We start from the raw sequence: 17781 nt of genomic DNA, 5'->3' as shown, positions 1-17781 counted from the left end.
TCACTGAAACACATACAACCTTTATGGGTATCCTCTAGCCAAAGTGCCAAAATAGGAAGTGTCTTCTAAAAACCAAAGCACCAGGCATGGCTTTGCTCTCAGAGGTGTCTGTATTTCCCTTTGCTTTCTCCCTTTTGGAACTGGACTATTTTGTAAATCCTTCAGATTACTGGGAGGACGGCCTCAGGTTTTTGATCAGCTCTGACGCAGTGACAGGTCATGCCGAGGCGATGTCCGTGCTACAGCTTGACTCGAGCTGCTCCACTCGAGTGCCTCAGTGGACAGCTCGGCGTCAATCCAGACGCCCCCTTTCCTGCTGGATCTCTGAAGCAGCTCTTGGAGGGGTCTGTTCTAAGACATGGTCTAGACTAGGAAATAAGGTGGGATGTTAGGTAATCTCTTGAGGGCTTGGTATAGGTGAGGAAATGTAGACTTCAGTGCAGTATTAAGCTAGCTGAGTTGAAGCCTAAGTACCCGTCTGGCAAGTTAGTGTGTGTCAAGGGCAGGTAGGCCACCTCTAAACTAGACTGTTAGCCAAAGCTTTCTACTGCCACACTGGCAAATCCAAACTGGTGTCCTTATGAAGTGCCTCTTCTGTGGGCGGCAGAGGTTACTGATCTCCTGGGCTTTCAAGCTGGACCTTTCACTAGTCTAAAATGTTGTGAGTATGTAAGCATGGCTCCGTCTCCAGAGCACGGTTCTTGGGGAGAGTACAGTGATGATGGTGGAAAGCTGGTCTCAGCTTAATTTTTGAGCAAAGCCAGGTAAGGGAAAGTGGAATGCATAAAGCAGAGATGAGCAAAGTCTTTGATAAAGGAGAGAGGGAGAAAAATGCAAAAATGGGCCCCTTATGTGGAAGCTGTAAGTCTGTGATGACTGTTTGGAACACGGCCCCCCTCACTGGAGGGGTTGGTGGTTAATAACAAAAGCAAGCACCTTGTACGAGCACAGAGCTTGGCTCTGCGTTGCCTGCGCTCGCTGCGCTGGAGTTACAAGGGAAGATGAATCCAACCGTGTGCAGGAAGGGAGCCAAGACTGTTTTATTAGCAAAACCCATGGTCCCCTTCCCTTGGCATCACGCTGTGTAACACCACAAGCCGTACGAGAGTGCTCTGCTCGCTGTGAGCCTTGAAGGGAAACGCAGCTTGCCATCTCTGCGCGAGGTGGAAACGTGTGGCTTCCAAGGGCAGGAAAGGACTTGAACGGGCGAGTGGTGTCCGGGCGTTGAGTGGTTCTCCTGCACCCACTAGGGCAGAACATCCTGCTCCTGGCTGTGCTGGGCAGGGGCAAACGACGTGGTCCCTGTTCCCTCTCCGCTAGTTCAGCGAACTGTCACTCTGTGTTTTGCCAGATGTTTTGTGGGGGTGGAAATCTGGAACAAACGTATTCTTCAGCTTTCTCGTGTAGTTTGAATTCAACTTCCTAATAAAGCAATTGTTATTTTTCTAATCTGATTCTCAATTTGTAAATGCTGTTCCTCCTGTTCCAGTCCTCTTTTTCCACAGAAGCGCTAGTGTGATGTTTATTTTCTCCTGCACCCAACCGTGGAGGGCTCTAGGTGCCATCAAAAGGCAGGTCCTGGAGACAACCATGCTCCTTTCGAGGGCTGGACGGGCAAGAGGGAGAAGTTGCCCGCTGCGGCCAGACCCTCCGGGCTGAGCGCGGCTCCCCCGCGCCAGGTAGGTGCGAGCAGCAGCGGCTCTCGCTCCGAGCAGCTTTGCCAGAGCCGAAAGCGGCGCTTTTGGAACCAAACCGTGGGCCGCGGAGGTGCGTGTTCCGCAAGCGCGGGGCCCAAGGGGCCTCGAGGGAAGGGCAGGACCTGCTGGTCACCGAGCCCGGGGCTGCGGCCAGGCCCTCGGCCCTTCTTGCGCCTTGCCAGGGTTGTGACCCCCCCCCCCCCCGGAGCCCGTCGCTGCCCGCTGGGGGCCCGGGCGGGCGAGGCCAGGCCGCTCCCACTTCCTAGTTACCAGCCGTGCCCGGAAGCGGGCGCGGTCTCCAGGAAGTGACGTCAGCGCGGCGGGGGCCGGGCAGGGGGGCGGAGCCCGGTGATGGCGGAAGCGGAGGCCAAGATGAAGCAGTTCAATGGCGGCGGCGGCGGCGGGGCCGGGCTGGAGGCCGAGCGCGGCCGGTTCCCTTTCTGCGTGGTGTGGACCCCCATCCCCGTGCTCACGTGAGTCCGCGCCCGCCGGGGGCCGCCCGCCGCCGCCGCTTCTGCCGGGCCCGGCAGGGTGCTGCGCGCACGTCGGGGTACCGGGGCGACTGGGGGCCGGGGCTGTCGCAGGCCCGGCGGGGCACCCGGGGCTCTCCCTCCCCTCGTCTCCCCTCGTCTCGTCTCGTCATGAGCAGGCTTGTCTGCACAGGAGCCCGGGCTGAAGGGGGTCGGGTGAAACGCGGGAAGCCTTTCATGTTCTTGGAGCCAAGGTGTTGTCACAGGGTTGTTAGACCACCTGATGCCTTCAGGAGAGCTGCTCTGCTTCCCTTCTAATGAGCCCTCAGTTAACTTGCCTTCCTGGCCTTGTTAGTCAAGTGTAAGCAGGCTCCAAGGAGGACTTCTGGGTTTTTCTCTGGGAGAATGAAAAGCTATCAAAGATCGCCCTGGGGGTATTCCGAGAACAAAAAGTTATTTATTTTTATGCCGCCTTCTTGCTCTCCAGTTAAAATTAGGCGATGATACGTTTACTGAGCTAGAGCTTGAAAGAGAAGTAGAAGATGCTGTATGGTCTATGCCAGGTTTGGGAATGGCACTGTAACTCTTTTTTTTTTTAAATGAGGAAAAGCTTATAACTGTCTTGTTACTGTCACATACAGCTGCAAAACAGCCTTGATTTCTACCTCTTTTTCTTCTTCGATTACTTAAAATTTCCATCTTAGTCTTGTCCTGGAAGATTTTTCAAAGCTTTTAACTTTCTCATCTCCTACTGAGGCTGATGAAGAGTGTTGTCCTGCTGCTAAAGTTACTGGGCATTTGTATTCATTTGTGAGTTCATTCCCTAACAAACAGCGGCATCTTCCCATTGATGTTCTGCAGCAGCCATCTCAGTGTTGTTATTTGGTGAAGTCTCTTGCTAAATTGCATAATAGCTACATTTTCTTTCTCCTGTGGTCCTTGGATTTGGAGGCTTGAAAACTAGTCAATGTTGAGAGAGGAGGGAAAGAAAGAGGAGGCCGGGGAAGAAATGTTTAGGCCTTCAAATGTAACAAAGCTACGACAGCACTTATCAGCCAGAAAGTGCAGCTGAATATAAAAGCCACTCTGCACAGACAGTAAAACTGGCTGCTTTGCATTGCATCAGCTAGTGAAATGCAGAGGGTAAGTGGTGCAAATGCGAAAAACTAATCAAACTGTTTAGAGTCCTTTCTCTCTCTTGCAGGGTTACGTTACTAGCAGAAGTTGCTCTTTGTAACCTTAGCTATGCTTCTGAATGTGTAGGGCACGTCTTGTCTTGTAACATCCAAGCACTTCAGTCCCTTGCATTTCATTTCATGGTTTTAGGATCTCTCTAATTGGGCTGTGGCTTGTGAATCTGTTTCTATTTAGCTCTGTTGTAATCTCATCTGAAATATTAGTTGCTGTGCACAATCCCTTAGGGAGAAAGGAGTGAGAAATTGGAGAGAGGTCAGCAAACCTGAGAGTGCTGGAGGATGTGGGAGAGATCCTGAAGTATTTACTTCTCAGTGATGATGGGAGAGGGGTGAAACATAGCTTTACTGCTTGCTGGGGCTGTAAATACCAAGGGAGGAGGAGAAGGTCTTTGAAACAATGGGTTCATTTAGGCTAGGGAACGTTCTTCTAGGGGTCAGGAGCCCTGTGTTCTGTCTGGGATGCTTAAATCTATCTGCAGTGTGGTCTTGATGGGAACATGGGTAAGATTGCTTCATTTTTCAGTTGCTGAAGTGCAAAGCCCAGTTTTATCTCAAGATAGTTTCTTCTAAATTTAACTGTTTTACTTGAAAACACAAATGGGTTTGTCCTGGGAGACAGAAGCTTGCCCTTCCCTGGCCAAGGATGCGTGTAGTGCAGGCCTTTGGACACTTGCTCTCTCCATAACTGCAGCCAGTCATGGTAAAAACGTGGAGTCTCGCTGCCCGACAGATAAGCTGACTCTAGATCTGTTTTCAGGAGTAGTAGTGTAAGTTTGGGTATTACCTATGTATTTGTCCCTGCTTGTGCCTCTTCTGTGTCTTTACTAGTCTCTGCCTGGCTTTGGCTCACCAGCTTTCGTCTTTCCCCAGCTGTGTATAACTTGTAACTGTGTCTGTCTATTCCACGCTATGCAGTTCATTGTACAGCCGCTCCAGCAGTCTTCTGACCGCATGTTGCACGTACTCAGTGCGATCAGGGGGCAAATATCTCAGCCTGATGGTTCACTTGTTACCTCGGTAGATGGCTCTTCCCGATCATTGGCCACATGGGTATCTGCACGTCGGCTGGAGTCATTCGGGACTTTGCGGGGCCGTACTACGTCTCAGTAAGTAGATGATGGTTCTGGGTAATTAAGCAGAAATCTGTGCTTGGTCTGGTGTCACCTTTGTGGAGGACTTGTGAGCTATCCCCTGGTTTTTGCAGCTCAGAGTTTTGCAAACTAATGGCTTTAGACATTTCTGAAGATCCTGGGTCTTTGCCATTTCTCTGTGGATAGTTGTCCAGTGCGGATCATCTGGGTGATATGATAAGTAGTGCCTGCTTTAGTTTGGTGAGCAGGAGGGAAAAAATCTTGTAGCCCATGCTTTGGATGGGGAATTTTGGACCTCAATTCTTGTGCAGTAGTCTAATCCTGAGTAACAGAAACTGCTTCCTAGCTTGCTCAACATGCCTGCTGTTATCATGCTGCTTAGTAGCAGGTATGTGAAACTCTTCTAAATTGCTTTGTAGTTTGGTGGATTTTGAACGTAAGGGAGTTTAAAGTTGGGGTAAATCATACTCTTAACAGAGCAGGACGTTTAAAACCTTGAGTTAATAATCTGTTAACAATTTAAAAAGAAGAGGGGAACAAGGTGCATGTGCTATATAGCTAGACTGTGTCTTAGCGTATATAGTATAAATATATTCAGGCCTAGAACAGGAGTCTGATAACAGTCACAATCTAAATCCAGGCATTGAAATAAGACTGGTGTCTTAATACTGTCACGTTGCCTCAGCAGTTTCATCGCTAAACAACCACAGTGAGAGGCTTGTCGTGAATATTGTATGGGATTACTCTCTTGAGACTTTTTTTTTTCTTTATAGGAAGACAACATGGCATTTGGGAAGCCAGTGAAGTAAGCGCTCTCGTTACTTTTTATTAAACTAACCAACTGACCTGCAAATGTCCTTTAATTCATGGAGACAGATGCACTACAACATCACTTTTCTTCTTGGTGGTCAGATGCCCTAATTTGAATGGATGGCTACTGTTTCTGTGCTTTTCAATCAACCACATTAATTTAAATCTTCTTTTTAGAAGCATGACAGCAACGTAGTTATATTAATAACTATAGCTGTATGGCGCCTTTATTTTTTTTTTGAAGAAGGATTAAAACAGTTTAATGTTAGCAACAAGCACTCCAAGTAAATAACACTTGTGCTGTGCTATGCTACAGTAATGAACTGTCATCACTCACATCTTGTTAATGTTTTTCTAGGGAGGGATGGGGGGAGAGATGCCTGAGTTTCGTATGTTTGTCAGATCAATTTCGTGTTTTGAATGGCCTGAAGGTCTCCTGTCAGAGGAGAACAGCAACTAAGACTTTGGTCTGTGTCCCTGGGGTGCTGTAGGCCTTGAGGGTGCTGAGCATTAGCTTCTGCTGCCCTCTACAGCATACGCTTGTCCTGAACAGTGTGGTTCCTTGGACTGCAGAGGTAGTAGATTTGTCCGAGTCCTTTTGTTTCAAGTAGCTTCCTGCTGGGAAGAGCAAGAAGTTGTAAAGGAGCAGCAGTAAGTGAAGGGATCTATTCTCCTCCTTTCAGGTACTGGAAACTGGATCCCAGCAAAGTGTACTCCACCAGTCCCAATGCTTGGGACACAGCCGTGCATGATGCCTCGGAGGAGTACAAGCACCGAATGGTACGGCTCTGATGTCCTGTCTGTGTATGGACCAGCATCTCCACGACATCGGGGTCCTTGTGGTGTGACCTGAACCTGTTGGTCTGCACCAGGACAGCGTGCTGCAATGGGGAGCCTCAGGGACAGCATTTCTAATGCTGTGCCTCTTTTTCTGTTCCAGCACAACCTTTGCTGTGATAACTGCCATTCTCATGTGGCTCTGGCCTTGAACTTGATGAGATATGATAACAGCACCTCCTGGAACATGGTCAAACTCTGCTTCTTCTCACTGCTGTATGGGAAGTATGTAAGGTGAGCTGAGGACCAGTCTAGATTCAGCAGGCAAATGGGCTCGGTTTCTTTCATTCATCCTAGCCCTGCAAAGGTTTGCCCTGTCCTGTGGAGAAGGGAGAAGTGTCTCATCCCCACAACGCGCAGATTTGTTGTGTTGGAATTTGGGAAATGCCAGCTAAGTCAAACTCTTCCTCTTTAGAGTCTTTTAGCTGGGTTAGGTCAGAACGCGGGGTCACAGAATGGCCTGTTCCTGAGGATTACTCATCTCATCTTCTCTCTCGAATCTTGTTTATATTAAAACTAGTCATAGATTTTGTCAGAGCTTCCAGCTTGAGTGGAGAGGAAAATTTTGAGCTTTCCTTACTGGAAAGGAACTTAATTTCAATTTTTTGGACCTGGAGAGGAGATTCTGGGAGGACTACCCTGCGTAAAGCTTTCCCATTGCTCCCTTTCTGTTGGGTCATGCCCCGTTCCAGAAGAGCTTCTCTGCCAGCTTTTAGGCAAGTGCAGTCCCTGCTGTCTAGTGTAAATGCATCACAAGTCTGAATAGTGAGGCCTGCTCTAATGGTGTTTCCTTGTTTGTGATCTGCCATCACCACTCCTGTCTGTGTAGATACCAAATATGCTAGAGTTTGACCTGGATTTGAGTTGGAAGGAGACTTCAGCCCTGTTGGTCATGATGTAGTTATTCCTGGACTATTAGTTTTAATTTTTAACCCAGACTGAATGTCCAGGATATAATGTAGGGCAGTGCCAGCAACAGATAAAGTCAGAAGGGCACTGTGTTTCCCTGCAGTTTCTCCAGTTGTCCTCACATCTTTCTCTCCCTCTTGTCCTTTTCTGCTCGTTTCTTATGTTTTAAACCCCTCCACCCCCCACCTCCTTTTTTTTTTTTTTTTCCCCATCTTGCAGCATAGGAGGGTTTGTGAAGACCTGGCTTCCCTTTGCCCTCTTCTTGGGGGTGATCCTGACGGTTGTTCTGACTCTTCATTTGCGGTGATGGCAACTGTGAACTCCCCGTTCCACGGGCACATGAAGGAGGAAACTGGCTGCTTGATCCAGCAAGATGGAGGTGTGGGACTCTGGGAGGCATTTACTAGGGAAAGCGTCAGCTCCACTCCATAGTAACAGCTCTCATCTTTGTTTCCTGGGACTGGCTTCTTTTCCTTCTGTTTTTATTCTGTCAGTGGTGTCTCCCAGTGTTGGGGTCCTGAAGCCTCTTGATCTCTCCCTGAACATGCTCCCTTTCTGCATTTTGTTGGGTAGAAATGCAATTGGGAAAGAAGAGGGATGGACACCTTTTCTTTCAGTGTGAGATAAGGCTGCAAGGCTAACCCCGTCTCCTGGTTCAAGAGCACAAGCAGATACGCCTTGTAAGGTTCTCTCTGATCACCTGGTTTCTTCCTCTTAGCAGACTTCATCAGATGCTTCCTCAGGTTTCCTGAGTCTCCAAGGGGGAGAAGTTGTTTCCCTACTGCATGACTCCTCTGTAGCACATGTTTCAAAGTGGAGGTGTGGGGCTCCTCCAGGGGATGTACAGTGCCACAACACTTGCTGACAGCCTCCCCTGTAGTGAAAGAAGAGTGCTGATGGCAGGGCTCCTCTGAGGAGAGGAACGCTGTGGCGGGGCAAATTCATCTGATCCTGCTAGTGAGCCCAGAAAGGCAGGAAAGCAGATTGACTGGCTTGGGCACGGCTCATGGCAGTCGGCACACTTTCAGTAGCATGTTGCAGAAATGGGCCAAATCTCTTTTAGCTTGTGCCAGAGAAAATAAAGCTTCCCTGCTGCTTCTGTGCTCTGAAATTGTCATTACACGTCTCACAAGCCACCAGCTTTCCCTTGAACCGTACTACTTCATGTATCACAGCTTAACTGCCGAGGTGGCTGCAGCAGCAGGTATGTGCCAACAGACGGCTTAATGTGGGGTTTTGAAAGCATCCATGCCTTGGAGAGCAGTACCTGAGTCCTGAGCTTATTGGAGGCACCAGATTAAAAGAGGAGGTGAAGGGTTTGAATGACTGCCATATTCCAGTGCTTGGGCTGTGCAGTGGCAAACGAGGGCGCTAGCTTTCTTGTAGCTGGTTCCAGGACGGTGAAGAGGAAGATCTGCTAACTTCCTTGGCATGCTTTGAAGAGGAGAGTGCTTTGGCACACCTGGTGTAAAAACACTTTGCAGCACTGGCTTTGAACATGAGAAATGCCGGTCTGGCAGCCTTGGGGATCTGATGGTCTTTTTGAGCCGTAAGAGTGGGCAGGGGGTACCGGAGGGACAGGTTGCTTCTGACTGCTAAGCAGGAAATAGGCTTGGATGTGACCCAGAGCTGAGTCCAGGGCAAGAGGCACAGGTCTTTGTGTTGAGGCTCTGGCCTGCAGATGCTGCTCTCTGTGGGGCTATTAGGCAGGTGACTTTTTTAAAAAGTGTGGCTGATGGGTTATGGGCAGTTGAGCACATTTCCTCAGACTGCAAAGCAAGAGTTAGTTTTTCCAGGCACGCCTTGCCAGGCCAGCTCTTTACTCCAGGACCTGATGGTTTTCAGCCTCAAGGAGTCCTCGTAGCCAGCAGGAAAGCTCTTATTGACTGCATATCATCCTTGTGGCTTCCTCTGACTTTTAACAGCCAGCGGGGTGACTGTGAATGGGCTCTCAAATTGTCCCTGTGTGTCTCCCCATCCACTTTCATCTCCCTGGCTCCTCTAGCCATATGGGAAGACTGGGGCCTCTTCTTGGGCTTCACCATTTTCTCCTCCTCCTGTGTCAGTCACTTTTAAACAGTCCCTTAAATCTCCCCTTCTCTCTGGCATCTAATTGTCTCTTTCTCATCTGGTGCTGGTGTTTCTGGGATGGAAGGGAGGATGTGTGCAGACTTCTGTGCCCTCCCTCTTGCTCCTGGAACTGAAATAGTCATTGGTGTCTCCTGTGTGCAGTCATTTCAAGCCTGAGTGGAGAGCGGGCTGGAAGATGCTGATAGCTGGGTCTGGGGCTGATTAGAAAGCCAAGATCTTGCATCAAAGAGAACCTTACAATGAAAGGATGATGTCTTACTGAGTTATCCTGCACTGCTGTGGTTCCTACCCAGCGAGCCTGCCAGTTAACGTGCCCTAGGACTAGCCAGCTGAACAGGAGAGAGGAGTCGTTTGCCCCAGTTTTTAATTTTTTAAATATTGTTTCTCAGAGTGACCTGCCAAGGAAGTGCTAGGAGTCCCTGGCTCCAGGGCTGAAGCCAACCTGTCTTACGCAGTAGCAATAACCTAGAGACTCTTATGTCTTATCTCACAAGTTGATTCACGGTGTTTTATTGATAAGCTATACAAGTGTTGCCAAAGCTGAGACCTTGAGTTGTTGAGGGAGGCCGGGAGCAGGGCTGGTGGCCCCAATCCCTGCTCTTGGGATTTCTGAAAACATATCGAGTGCCATTCCCCGCTGCAGAAAATCCTTGTTGTTTGCTCCTAATGATTTTTACCGGATCTGGATTTTGAACTGAGAATCTTAGGTGCAGCTGCAAACGGGTAGTGTTGTTGGTTGGGACTGCCGGCTGCGAGGGAAGGAGGGCAACGCTTTGCTAAGTCCTGGCTGATCGGCTGGGCCCGGACTGGCAGAGAGGGAGAAGGGCTCCAGGCACCTGGAGGAAATATGGCTAACTCCAAAGGCAGGCCCAAAGCCGAGGTGCTGCAGAGCCAGCTTGAACATCCTTGCTGGATGTGCAAAATTGTTTGCACTTGCGAAAGGAAAGAGGGTGGGTGGTGGCCTGCAGAGGTTGGATGCTGGCTGTTGTGGGTGGGCTGTACCTGCTGGGCTGGCCTGACCCTGCACTGCAGTGGTGTCAGTGCAACACTATGGTAGCGCAGAGAAACACTGGCAGTGTTCAGCCTGGGCTCAGCACGGCTTCCCCGGTAGTGCTGCATCCAGTGGCTGTGGTTGTGGGGGAGACAAGCTGTTTCCTCTCGGTGTGGGAGGTGGAAGAGGGTGGGCAGATAGGGAATGTCCTCTCCTTGCAGCTCCCCTCATCTCACTGCCAGCTTCTTTGCAGTGCCCCTTTTGAATAGCCACATTAAAGTTTTACCCTGTCCTTTACCCTCCAGCTGCCAGTTTTATGCCTCCTTCCTTTCCCCTTTGCACATGGCTGTGCGGCAGAGCTGCTCTTTGGCGGTGGCTGGCCCTCCATACCCTCATCCTTTGTTCTCTTGATCTCTGTGGGGTGCTGGATTACTTTGTAAATATTTAAACTCTGCTTCTGTGGTTTCATAATCCTGACGGTAGGGGAAATAAATTTATTTCTGTGGATGTCTCCAAGTGCTGCATCTCTTATTGTTGAGACACTTTTCTCCTTCCAGCTGTCAGCCAGGAGTGGGGCTGGTATTCCCTGCTGCCCAGCTGAGCTCTGGCCTCCCTCCTGCCCGAGGGCAGCGTGTCTTTGGCCTCATGCAGGAGTCCGAACTCAAAGGTCCTGGGCCTTTTGCTTTCTGAACCTGCCCTGAAGCAGCAGGGCAGAAGTCATGAGCCCCTCCCTGGGAGCCCTGTTCTCAGACCTGCTGTCAGGGAAAAAGGGGCGATGCTGGGGGCAGGAGGAACTGTGCTGGAAACCGATTGCCGCAGAGTGGGAAGCCCTTGCTGCAGGTGGACCCCAGCTGGGGACAGGGGAGAGTGCTGGCTGCAGCGCCTGTGCTTGCTGCCTTTGCACAGCTACAGCAGGCCTCGGCCCTTGCAGTCGCTGTGCCAGAGCCCTAAAAACTGATCCTGAAGAGCTGGGGCCTTCTGGGGGCTTTTGTTGTGTTTAGGAAGAGAAGTGGCCCTGCCTGCTGTTAGCATCCACCAGGCCCGAGTCCCTAAGCCTCTGCCGTATGAGCAGAGCCCCTGCGTGGCCCCGATCGGCTGGGAGCTGAGCCCTCTGGGGATGAGAATGCTCTTTTAGAAGATAAGCCCCCCAAGTTTATCTCATTTAGCTGTGAATAATGTCCCTTTATAAAGTCTTAAGTCTGTGGCATCCCTGTTTTCTTAGAGACTGAGAGAGACTTACCTTCCCGCTCCTTCCCCTGCCAAAGCAGAGCTGCTGGCTTCTGATTCCCTGCCAGCTTCTGGGGAGGGGATGTGCATGCTGGGGCAGTGCTGGGAGCTGTGGAGGAGCTGAGGGCAAAGTAGGATGCAAAAAGCAGGCCTCATTTCCCCTCTCCCAGCAGGGCCCTGTTGCCTGACGGGGGGAGAGGGAAGCTGGGCTGTGGCGTGCTGTAACTCTTGCTAACGCAGCCAGCTGCTTTTTTGTTGCATCTGGTTTCCAGAGGCCAAAGCTGCATGGTGGGAGAAGCAGATCAGCCTTACAATTAGGTTGTGTACGAGGCTCAGGGATTTTGCAGTGCAGTCATCTCACAAAATACCACCTGGATCCTCCCCTACCTGGATCCTAGATCCAAACTACGCTTCCTCCTGCGGCTGCGTAACTCCCGGGCTGGCTCTGGGGCCGTGTGTGACCTGTGAAACGGCCTGCGTGCGGCTGCAGCGGGGGAAAAGGCACCTTCCATGCGTTTTGTCCTGCACATGTCTGTCTCGGGAGAAAAAGGTGAGGATGCAAAATCCGCTCTGCCCATCGTGCGCAGCTTCATATGGGTGTAACCGTCCTGCTGGCTGCTGGGCTGGGGTCACGTTTGCCTCCAAAGAGTGGCAGGATTTTTCTGTCTGGCTCCTGCTACCCATCGAGTGAGGGAGCTGCAGGGAATACGATGATGCGTGGGAGCTGAGCTGAACGGTTTGGGTCATGGTATTTGGGGATTATACGTAGCCAGCTAGCCTGACTGCGCCAAGATAGTCACGCTTGGACACCAGGCCTCTCCCGGGGGCTGGTTACGTGGCACTAACGGCTCTGCAGCCGGGGCGATGGCGAGAGGCTGTGCCTGCACGTAGTCCCGCTCCTCTGATCCTTCTCCTTTGACGCTCACCGTGGCCACCCTCAGCCCCAGGGAGGGATGGAGGCTGCAGAAAGCCGGGGACATTGCAAAGCAGAGCGGCAGGATCCATCCTGACCTGCTGAGCACCATGTACACAGGGACTTTTTCTGCCTCCCTGTGTCTGTGTGTGCCCAGGACGGCCGAGCGCAGTGAATTCACCCTGGCAGCCGCCTGTGCCAAGGATTTCTTCTCCGGCACGGAGAGTGGGGCTGGTGGAGGGCAGGGCCCTGCTGGGAGATGCTGAGGGCCTGTTTCCCATTACTGCCCTGTGAAGGGGCCAGGAGGGGAGGGAGGTCACGGTTTGGAGGGGAGCCCGGGGCAGTTGGGAGCCCGAGTCGGAGCTGGGACTGAGGTTTCGCTATCCTGGCTGGAGCTCCGTTGCTCCCTCATCTCAACCCTGCTGCTTTCTGGAAAGCTAAAAGCTGTTAAATACAACAAAACGGCGGATGAGTGACGGCGCGTCCCTGCTCAGCCCCGAGTCCCCGAGCCGTGCCGCGGGCTCAGCACTCCCCTCGGGCCGCTCCCTGGCCGCAGCGTCCCGGCGAGACCCAGCGTCCCCGCTGAAGGAGACCTTCTCCAGCGGGGTCGGGGGAGCCGGGCGCCCCAGCGCCGGCAGGGACCAGCGCCGCGGGGCTGGTGTGGAGCCGGCTTTGAAGTGGGGTCATTTTGTCGCAGCTGGCCGGAGGGGCGGGGGGGGGCCCCACGTCCCTCATCCTGTTAGCAGGGCTGCATCAAAGGGCTCCCTGGGGAACGATATCAAGTTGCACGTAAGCATTTGCACATTAGGAGCTTTTGAAATGCCAGCGGCGGTGTCTGGGCTGCCTGCAGCCCTGGTGCCTCCCGGGCTGCGCCTCCCTTGTCCCGCACAGCAACCCCCTAACCCACTTTGTTGCCAAGGAGGGGAGGGAAAGAGGGGTGCGAGACCCAGCGCTGGGGCTCTCCGCTGCTTGCGTCTTCCTGGGAAGGCTTTGGACTTTATCCCCGAACGAAGCCAAAGGTGGGAGCGCTGGGAGATCCCGGCTCTGTTGCACAGGTTAAAAAATAAAAACGAAGAGGAGGCTGCAAACAAGCAGCCCCCCCCTGCCCGAGGCTCTCGGTTGCCCACCCGCGGCAGCTCGGCTCCGTCCCTGCGCGCCCGGGGAGCGCGGCAAGCGGCACATCAAAGGTGCTGGCAGCCGGGAGGGCAGAGGGCCCGGGGAGCCGAGCCGCGGCAGGGAAGCGGGCCAGATGGCCTGGTGCAGCCTCGGCTCCCGGCAACGGGGAGTTCGCCCGGCCCCCAGCCGCCTGGGCAACTGTGGCCCCGTCGCTGCTGGTGGGAGGATGCAGCAGTGCGAAAGCAACGGCAAAAGGGAAGGGAGGGTTCAGAGCCGGGGTCGTGCAAAGCTGAGCTGATGGGGTGCAAACTCCCCCCACCCCGAGGTTGCAAAGATTTTGTGCCCTGCAACGGGAGCCTTTTGGAGGTGACTTAGCATCTCCCATGTCCTCTGCATCCCTGGGCTTTGCATGTCAGGATGAGGCCCTGCCCTGTCACCCCCTGCTCCCTGGGGGCCTTGACCCTCCAGAGATGCCCTTTGCAGCAGATGGAGCTCCAGCCTGCCCAGCCCACAATTGCTGTGCCGTTCTTGGCTCTTTCCTTGGTTTTAGGAGGCCAAAATTTTGCAAAGCACAAACTTTCCACCCTGGGAGAAGGTGGGAGATGCGGGTGCCTGTGCCTGGATTCCCCAGCCACGTGCACGCGTGTGCTCGCCGCCAGGAGCAGGGCTCGGGCACTGCCCACGGGGGACGCGTGGGACGAGGGGTCCGTGCCCGCACACGTGAGCCAGCGGCAGGTTTGCAGCAGGGCTCACGTGTGTGACCGGCCTTACCCGCTCTGGCGAGACGCGTGGCTGGCTGGTGTCCCCTGGTGAGGGCTGTGCTCGGCCGTGCTGGTGGTGGTGGTGGGGGGGCGACGCTTCGCAGCGCGGCCCGTTGCCCCCCGGGCGTGCATCCCCCGTGCACGCTGTTGCCACCAGATGGTCTTTTGCGTGACTGGGGGCGATGGGTGCCGGGACCCTTTCCAGCAGGGGATGCACAGTTCATGGAGGGGTACGAGGCCCCCCAGCATCACCTCTCCTGACACCCCCAGGAAACTGCTGCGGTCCCCAGAGGTTGGCTGGGCAGATACAGCAGGCCTGGGGCTCTGCTGCCCCCAACCCTCCTTGCCCACCCCCTGCCGCCCGGCCCCCCCGCAGCAGCGGGGCTGGGGCTGGGGAAAGGGGGGGACAGCCGAGCGGTGAGGCCCCGCGGCTGGAAGGGGCAGGAGGCTGGGCCGGGAGCTAGTCCCCTCCTGCTGCCTTTGAAGCTGTTTAATCTCATTGTGGGCTTGGCAGTGCCACGAGCGGAGGGGCTCCGGGTCCCCGGCTGGGCAGGGGGTGCGTCCTGGGGACCCCCATCGCAGGAGCATCCCTGGGCCTGAGCCCTGGGCAGGCTCTGAGTGGGGCTGAGGTTTTGGGGTGGAGAGAGGCTTGGAGGGGTGCATTGGTGGTTCCTAAAGATGATGGAGGGGCTGGTGCTGGTGGGACTGGGAGCAGGAGGGCACCAGGGAGCACTGCGGCACGGGGGGGGCCCTTGCCGATCCTCCAGCTTTGGGGTGACTTGATTCCTCTCTCCTCCATGCAGGGAGAAATGCTGAACCGGCCTGTGCCTCCCTTCTCCCTGCAGGCAGAGACGTGTGACGGGTCTGTGCGGGTCAGAAATGTCCCTCTGGGAGCCCCCCGCCACCAGGCTGGGCTCCTGGGGGCTCCTGACCCTACTCATCCTGCACCCGCTGCCCGGCTGCCTGCGAGCGCTCGGAGCCAGCCGGCAGCCTCAAGTGCGTCCTCCAGGAGCTGAGCAGCATCCCTTGGGGCATCCCCGCGTACACCCGCAGCCACTTCGTCACCGGCAGCCGCGTCGCCTGCGTCGGCAGCCAGGACCTCCAGGGGCTGCCCAGCCTCTCGCTGGCCAACAACCGGTGAGACCTCGGCGGGGAGGGGGCGGGGGGATCAGGGGGCCCCCATAGCCTTGCTGCATTGCTCGGGCGGATTTTGTGGGAGGGGGAGGTCTTCAGTGCTTGTGCCCAAATGCCCAGTTCCCTTCCTCTGGGCTGGCTTCAAAGGGAGGGTAAAAGGGTGCTGAGCCCAGCAAGGGGAAAGAAGCTGCCCGGGTTCAGGGCAGCAGCTCCCTGGAGGGAGGCAGGGCACCCACTGGCTTGGGTACCGGCGTTTCGGGTGCTCAGGAGAGACGAACCCCGCGCTTGGGGTGGGAGGTCGCTGGGCTGGACCCCAGGGCACGGACCTGCTAGGAGGAGACAGTGCAGATGCTGGCGCTGGCTCCCTGCCTCAGTTTCCCCCTGGTGAAGCCAGGCTCGTTTGGGATGTCCCAGCTGTGCCACATGGACCAGAAGAACGAGTCCCAGGGCAGCAGGGCCGCAGTGCGGGATGGGAATTGCCTCCTTGCACCCACTCCCTTCCTGCTGTGCGAGCGGAGGGCCGGCAGCGGCGGTGGGGCAGGGTGCCGGCTCTGGGCATGCCCCGGCTGGCGGCCCACGCGCGCCCCGAACGCCCAGCGCAGAAATGAGGCAGAACCTGTTCTCGGCGCCCGCTCGGCCGCCGCGGCGCCGGTGCCAGCACCCGACGGGGCTGCCCCGCTCTGCGTCTGCGCCCGGTGCCCCGCAGGCCTCCAGGCCATCGCAGGCTGCCTGGCTTGCTCCCGGCCTGGGGTCTCTGCAAGAAAAACTGTCCCCAGGGGATGGCCCAGCGCCTTGCTTGGCTTTTCCTGGGCAGCAGGGCATGCCCAGCCGTCGCAGGCTGACACAGCCTCCAGCCGCCGCTGCCCCGGGGCAGGTAGAGGCTCCCCCTGGCCCGGGAGCCTGCACATGCCGGGGGGTCTGGCATGTCAACCCCTGAGGTAACCTTGGTGAGAGGAGTAGCATTCCCAAATCTGCGCAGAAATGGGTCCAGGGGTAGCAAATATTTTGGATAACCAGGGTCCTGCATGGACCACCTTCGCCGGCCCGGGAACGTCTCGAGCTGAGCCTCAACGCTCTCGTCACCCTGGGCCGGCAGCCGGGCCTCCGGCTCTTCCTGCACCATGACCCCTTCATCTGTAGCTGTGTTGCAGTGGACTTCATGGGCTGGCTCTACTGCCACTGCTGCCGCGGGGGCCCGCGCTGCCCCAGCCAGCCTTGCAGCAGGTGACGGGGATTTTTTGCCCCAAGGGAATGGGCCAGGTATGGACTCGTGACTCCTTGCAGCCTGTTTGCACTGTCTGGCGCCCGAGCACAACTCGCCTGGGACCCACGAGGAGCATAGCCCTTCCTGGGCGGTGATGGGCACAGACTGGCTGCCAGGACTATCTGCACGTCCCTCTGTCCATCTAGCCATCCATCCATTCATCCATCTGTCCATCCATCCATCCGTCCGTCCAGCCATCTATCCATACATCCACCCATCTGTTCATCCATCCGTCCGTCCATCCATCCATCTGTTCGTCCATCCATCTGTCCATCTGTCTAGTGCCTCCTTTCCTGTGCCGGCTTCTGCCAATAAAGGTTTCTTGGTCTGGACTTTGGTGGTATGAAGAGTCCCAAGCCAGGAGGTGGCAAGATGGCTTGGTGCCTTGCCTGGACAACCTGGAGGAGCGTTCCCAGCCCTCGAGCATCCCCGCAGGGGCATATGTGGCTTGACAGTGCCCCTGGGCATGATCATCTCCAAGTCATCCACCCCCTCCACCCACCGAGTTCCTCTGGCAGAGACCTGGCTGTGCTCACTCCGAGGACAGCAGGGACATCCAGGTGACGCTGGCCTGGGGGGGGGGGGGGATGGCGCCTGTATGAGCATGGGGAGAAAGGCTTGTGGCCAGTGCAGCATGGGCAGGAGGGCGCAGAGCTGCTGGGCTGACCCATTTTGAGAGCGTCTGGAGCAAAACGAGCCCTGACGCTCTCTCGAGTTGCGGCGTTAATGAGAGCCGGCCAGGCCAGGGCACGTGCAGGCAGCCAGGTGCTGGCCGCCGGGGTGGGGGGACGCGGGGAGGGCGACTTTGGTCTCTGCCTCCCAGCATCGATTTTCGTGCAACGTGCAGGAATCTAACACATTTCAGGCCTCTGCCCTTCAGATCTCAGTTGAAAGCACCCTGCAGCTCTGCAAAGGGAGAGAGGAAGGGGAGGGCAGCAGACAGACAGACAGAGCTGTTGCTAAAGTCTCATTTCCTTAGAAACCACGCTAAAAATAATCCCCTTTCATTGCGGGCTTCTGCTCGGCATGTGCTGCCAGGCTGCTGCTGGCGGGCGCGGAGCCCCTCCGCGAGGCTGCCTCCCGCCAGCGCCGCGGCTCGCTGGGGGCTGCAGGCTGCTCGCCCGGGTTTAACGCCGGCCGGTGGCGAGAGCGGGACGGGTGCAGTCCCGCCTGGTGCTCCTGCCAGCCCACCGTCCTCCCTGCGCCATGGAGGGAAACTGAGGCAGGGGCCGGGAAGGATGCTCCTGCCCCAGGCACCCGGCATATTAGGAGCA

General features: G+C 55.4%; 1 protein-coding gene across 3 annotated transcripts; it reads left to right on the top strand.

Moving 5' to 3' along the window:
• Window positions 1–1993: 1993 nt before the first annotated feature.
• On the top strand, window positions 1994–16838 carry TMEM222 (transmembrane protein 222). Of its 3 annotated transcripts, none has more exons than XR_011136064.1 (7): window positions 1994–2170; window positions 4385–4469; window positions 5228–5259; window positions 5948–6044; window positions 6205–6335; window positions 14913–15246; window positions 16528–16838. XR_011136064.1 is itself a non-coding variant. In XM_068917808.1 (6 exons), exons 1-6 carry the CDS (start codon window positions 2049–2051, stop codon window positions 7315–7317), a joined length of 555 nt encoding a protein of 184 aa, XP_068773909.1. In that variant the 5' UTR covers window positions 1994–2048; the 3' UTR covers window positions 7318–10608. The 3 variants fall into 3 exon arrangements, 1 of the variants encoding a protein (XP_068773909.1); XR_011136063.1 differs by having other exon boundaries at window positions 16492–16838; XM_068917808.1 differs by lacking the exons at window positions 14913–15246; window positions 16528–16838 and adding an exon at window positions 7230–10608.
• Window positions 16839–17781: the final 943 nt, after the last annotated feature.

The sequence above is a fragment of the Struthio camelus genome, chromosome 23 (genome assembly GCF_040807025.1).
Source record: "Struthio camelus isolate bStrCam1 chromosome 23, bStrCam1.hap1, whole genome shotgun sequence".
Taxonomy (NCBI): domain Eukaryota; kingdom Metazoa; phylum Chordata; class Aves; order Struthioniformes; family Struthionidae; genus Struthio; species Struthio camelus.
The sequence above is the reverse complement of the archived record's forward strand: the minus strand, read 5'-3'. Positions and strand labels throughout refer to the sequence as shown.

Bases quoted from the DNA above. Each gene is read 5' to 3' on its own strand.
- TMEM222 (XM_068917808.1), top strand. From the start codon at position 2,049: ATGGCGGAAGCGGAGGCCAAGATGAAGCAGTTCAATGGCGGCGGCGGC. The intron at 2,171-4,384 runs GTGAGTCCGCGC...TTACCTCGGTAG, and splicing joins ACCCCCATCCCCGTGCTCAC to ATGGCTCTTCCCGATCATTG. The intron at 6,336-7,229 runs GTGAGCTGAGGA...CCCATCTTGCAG, and splicing joins CTGTATGGGAAGTATGTAAG to CATAGGAGGGTTTGTGAAGA.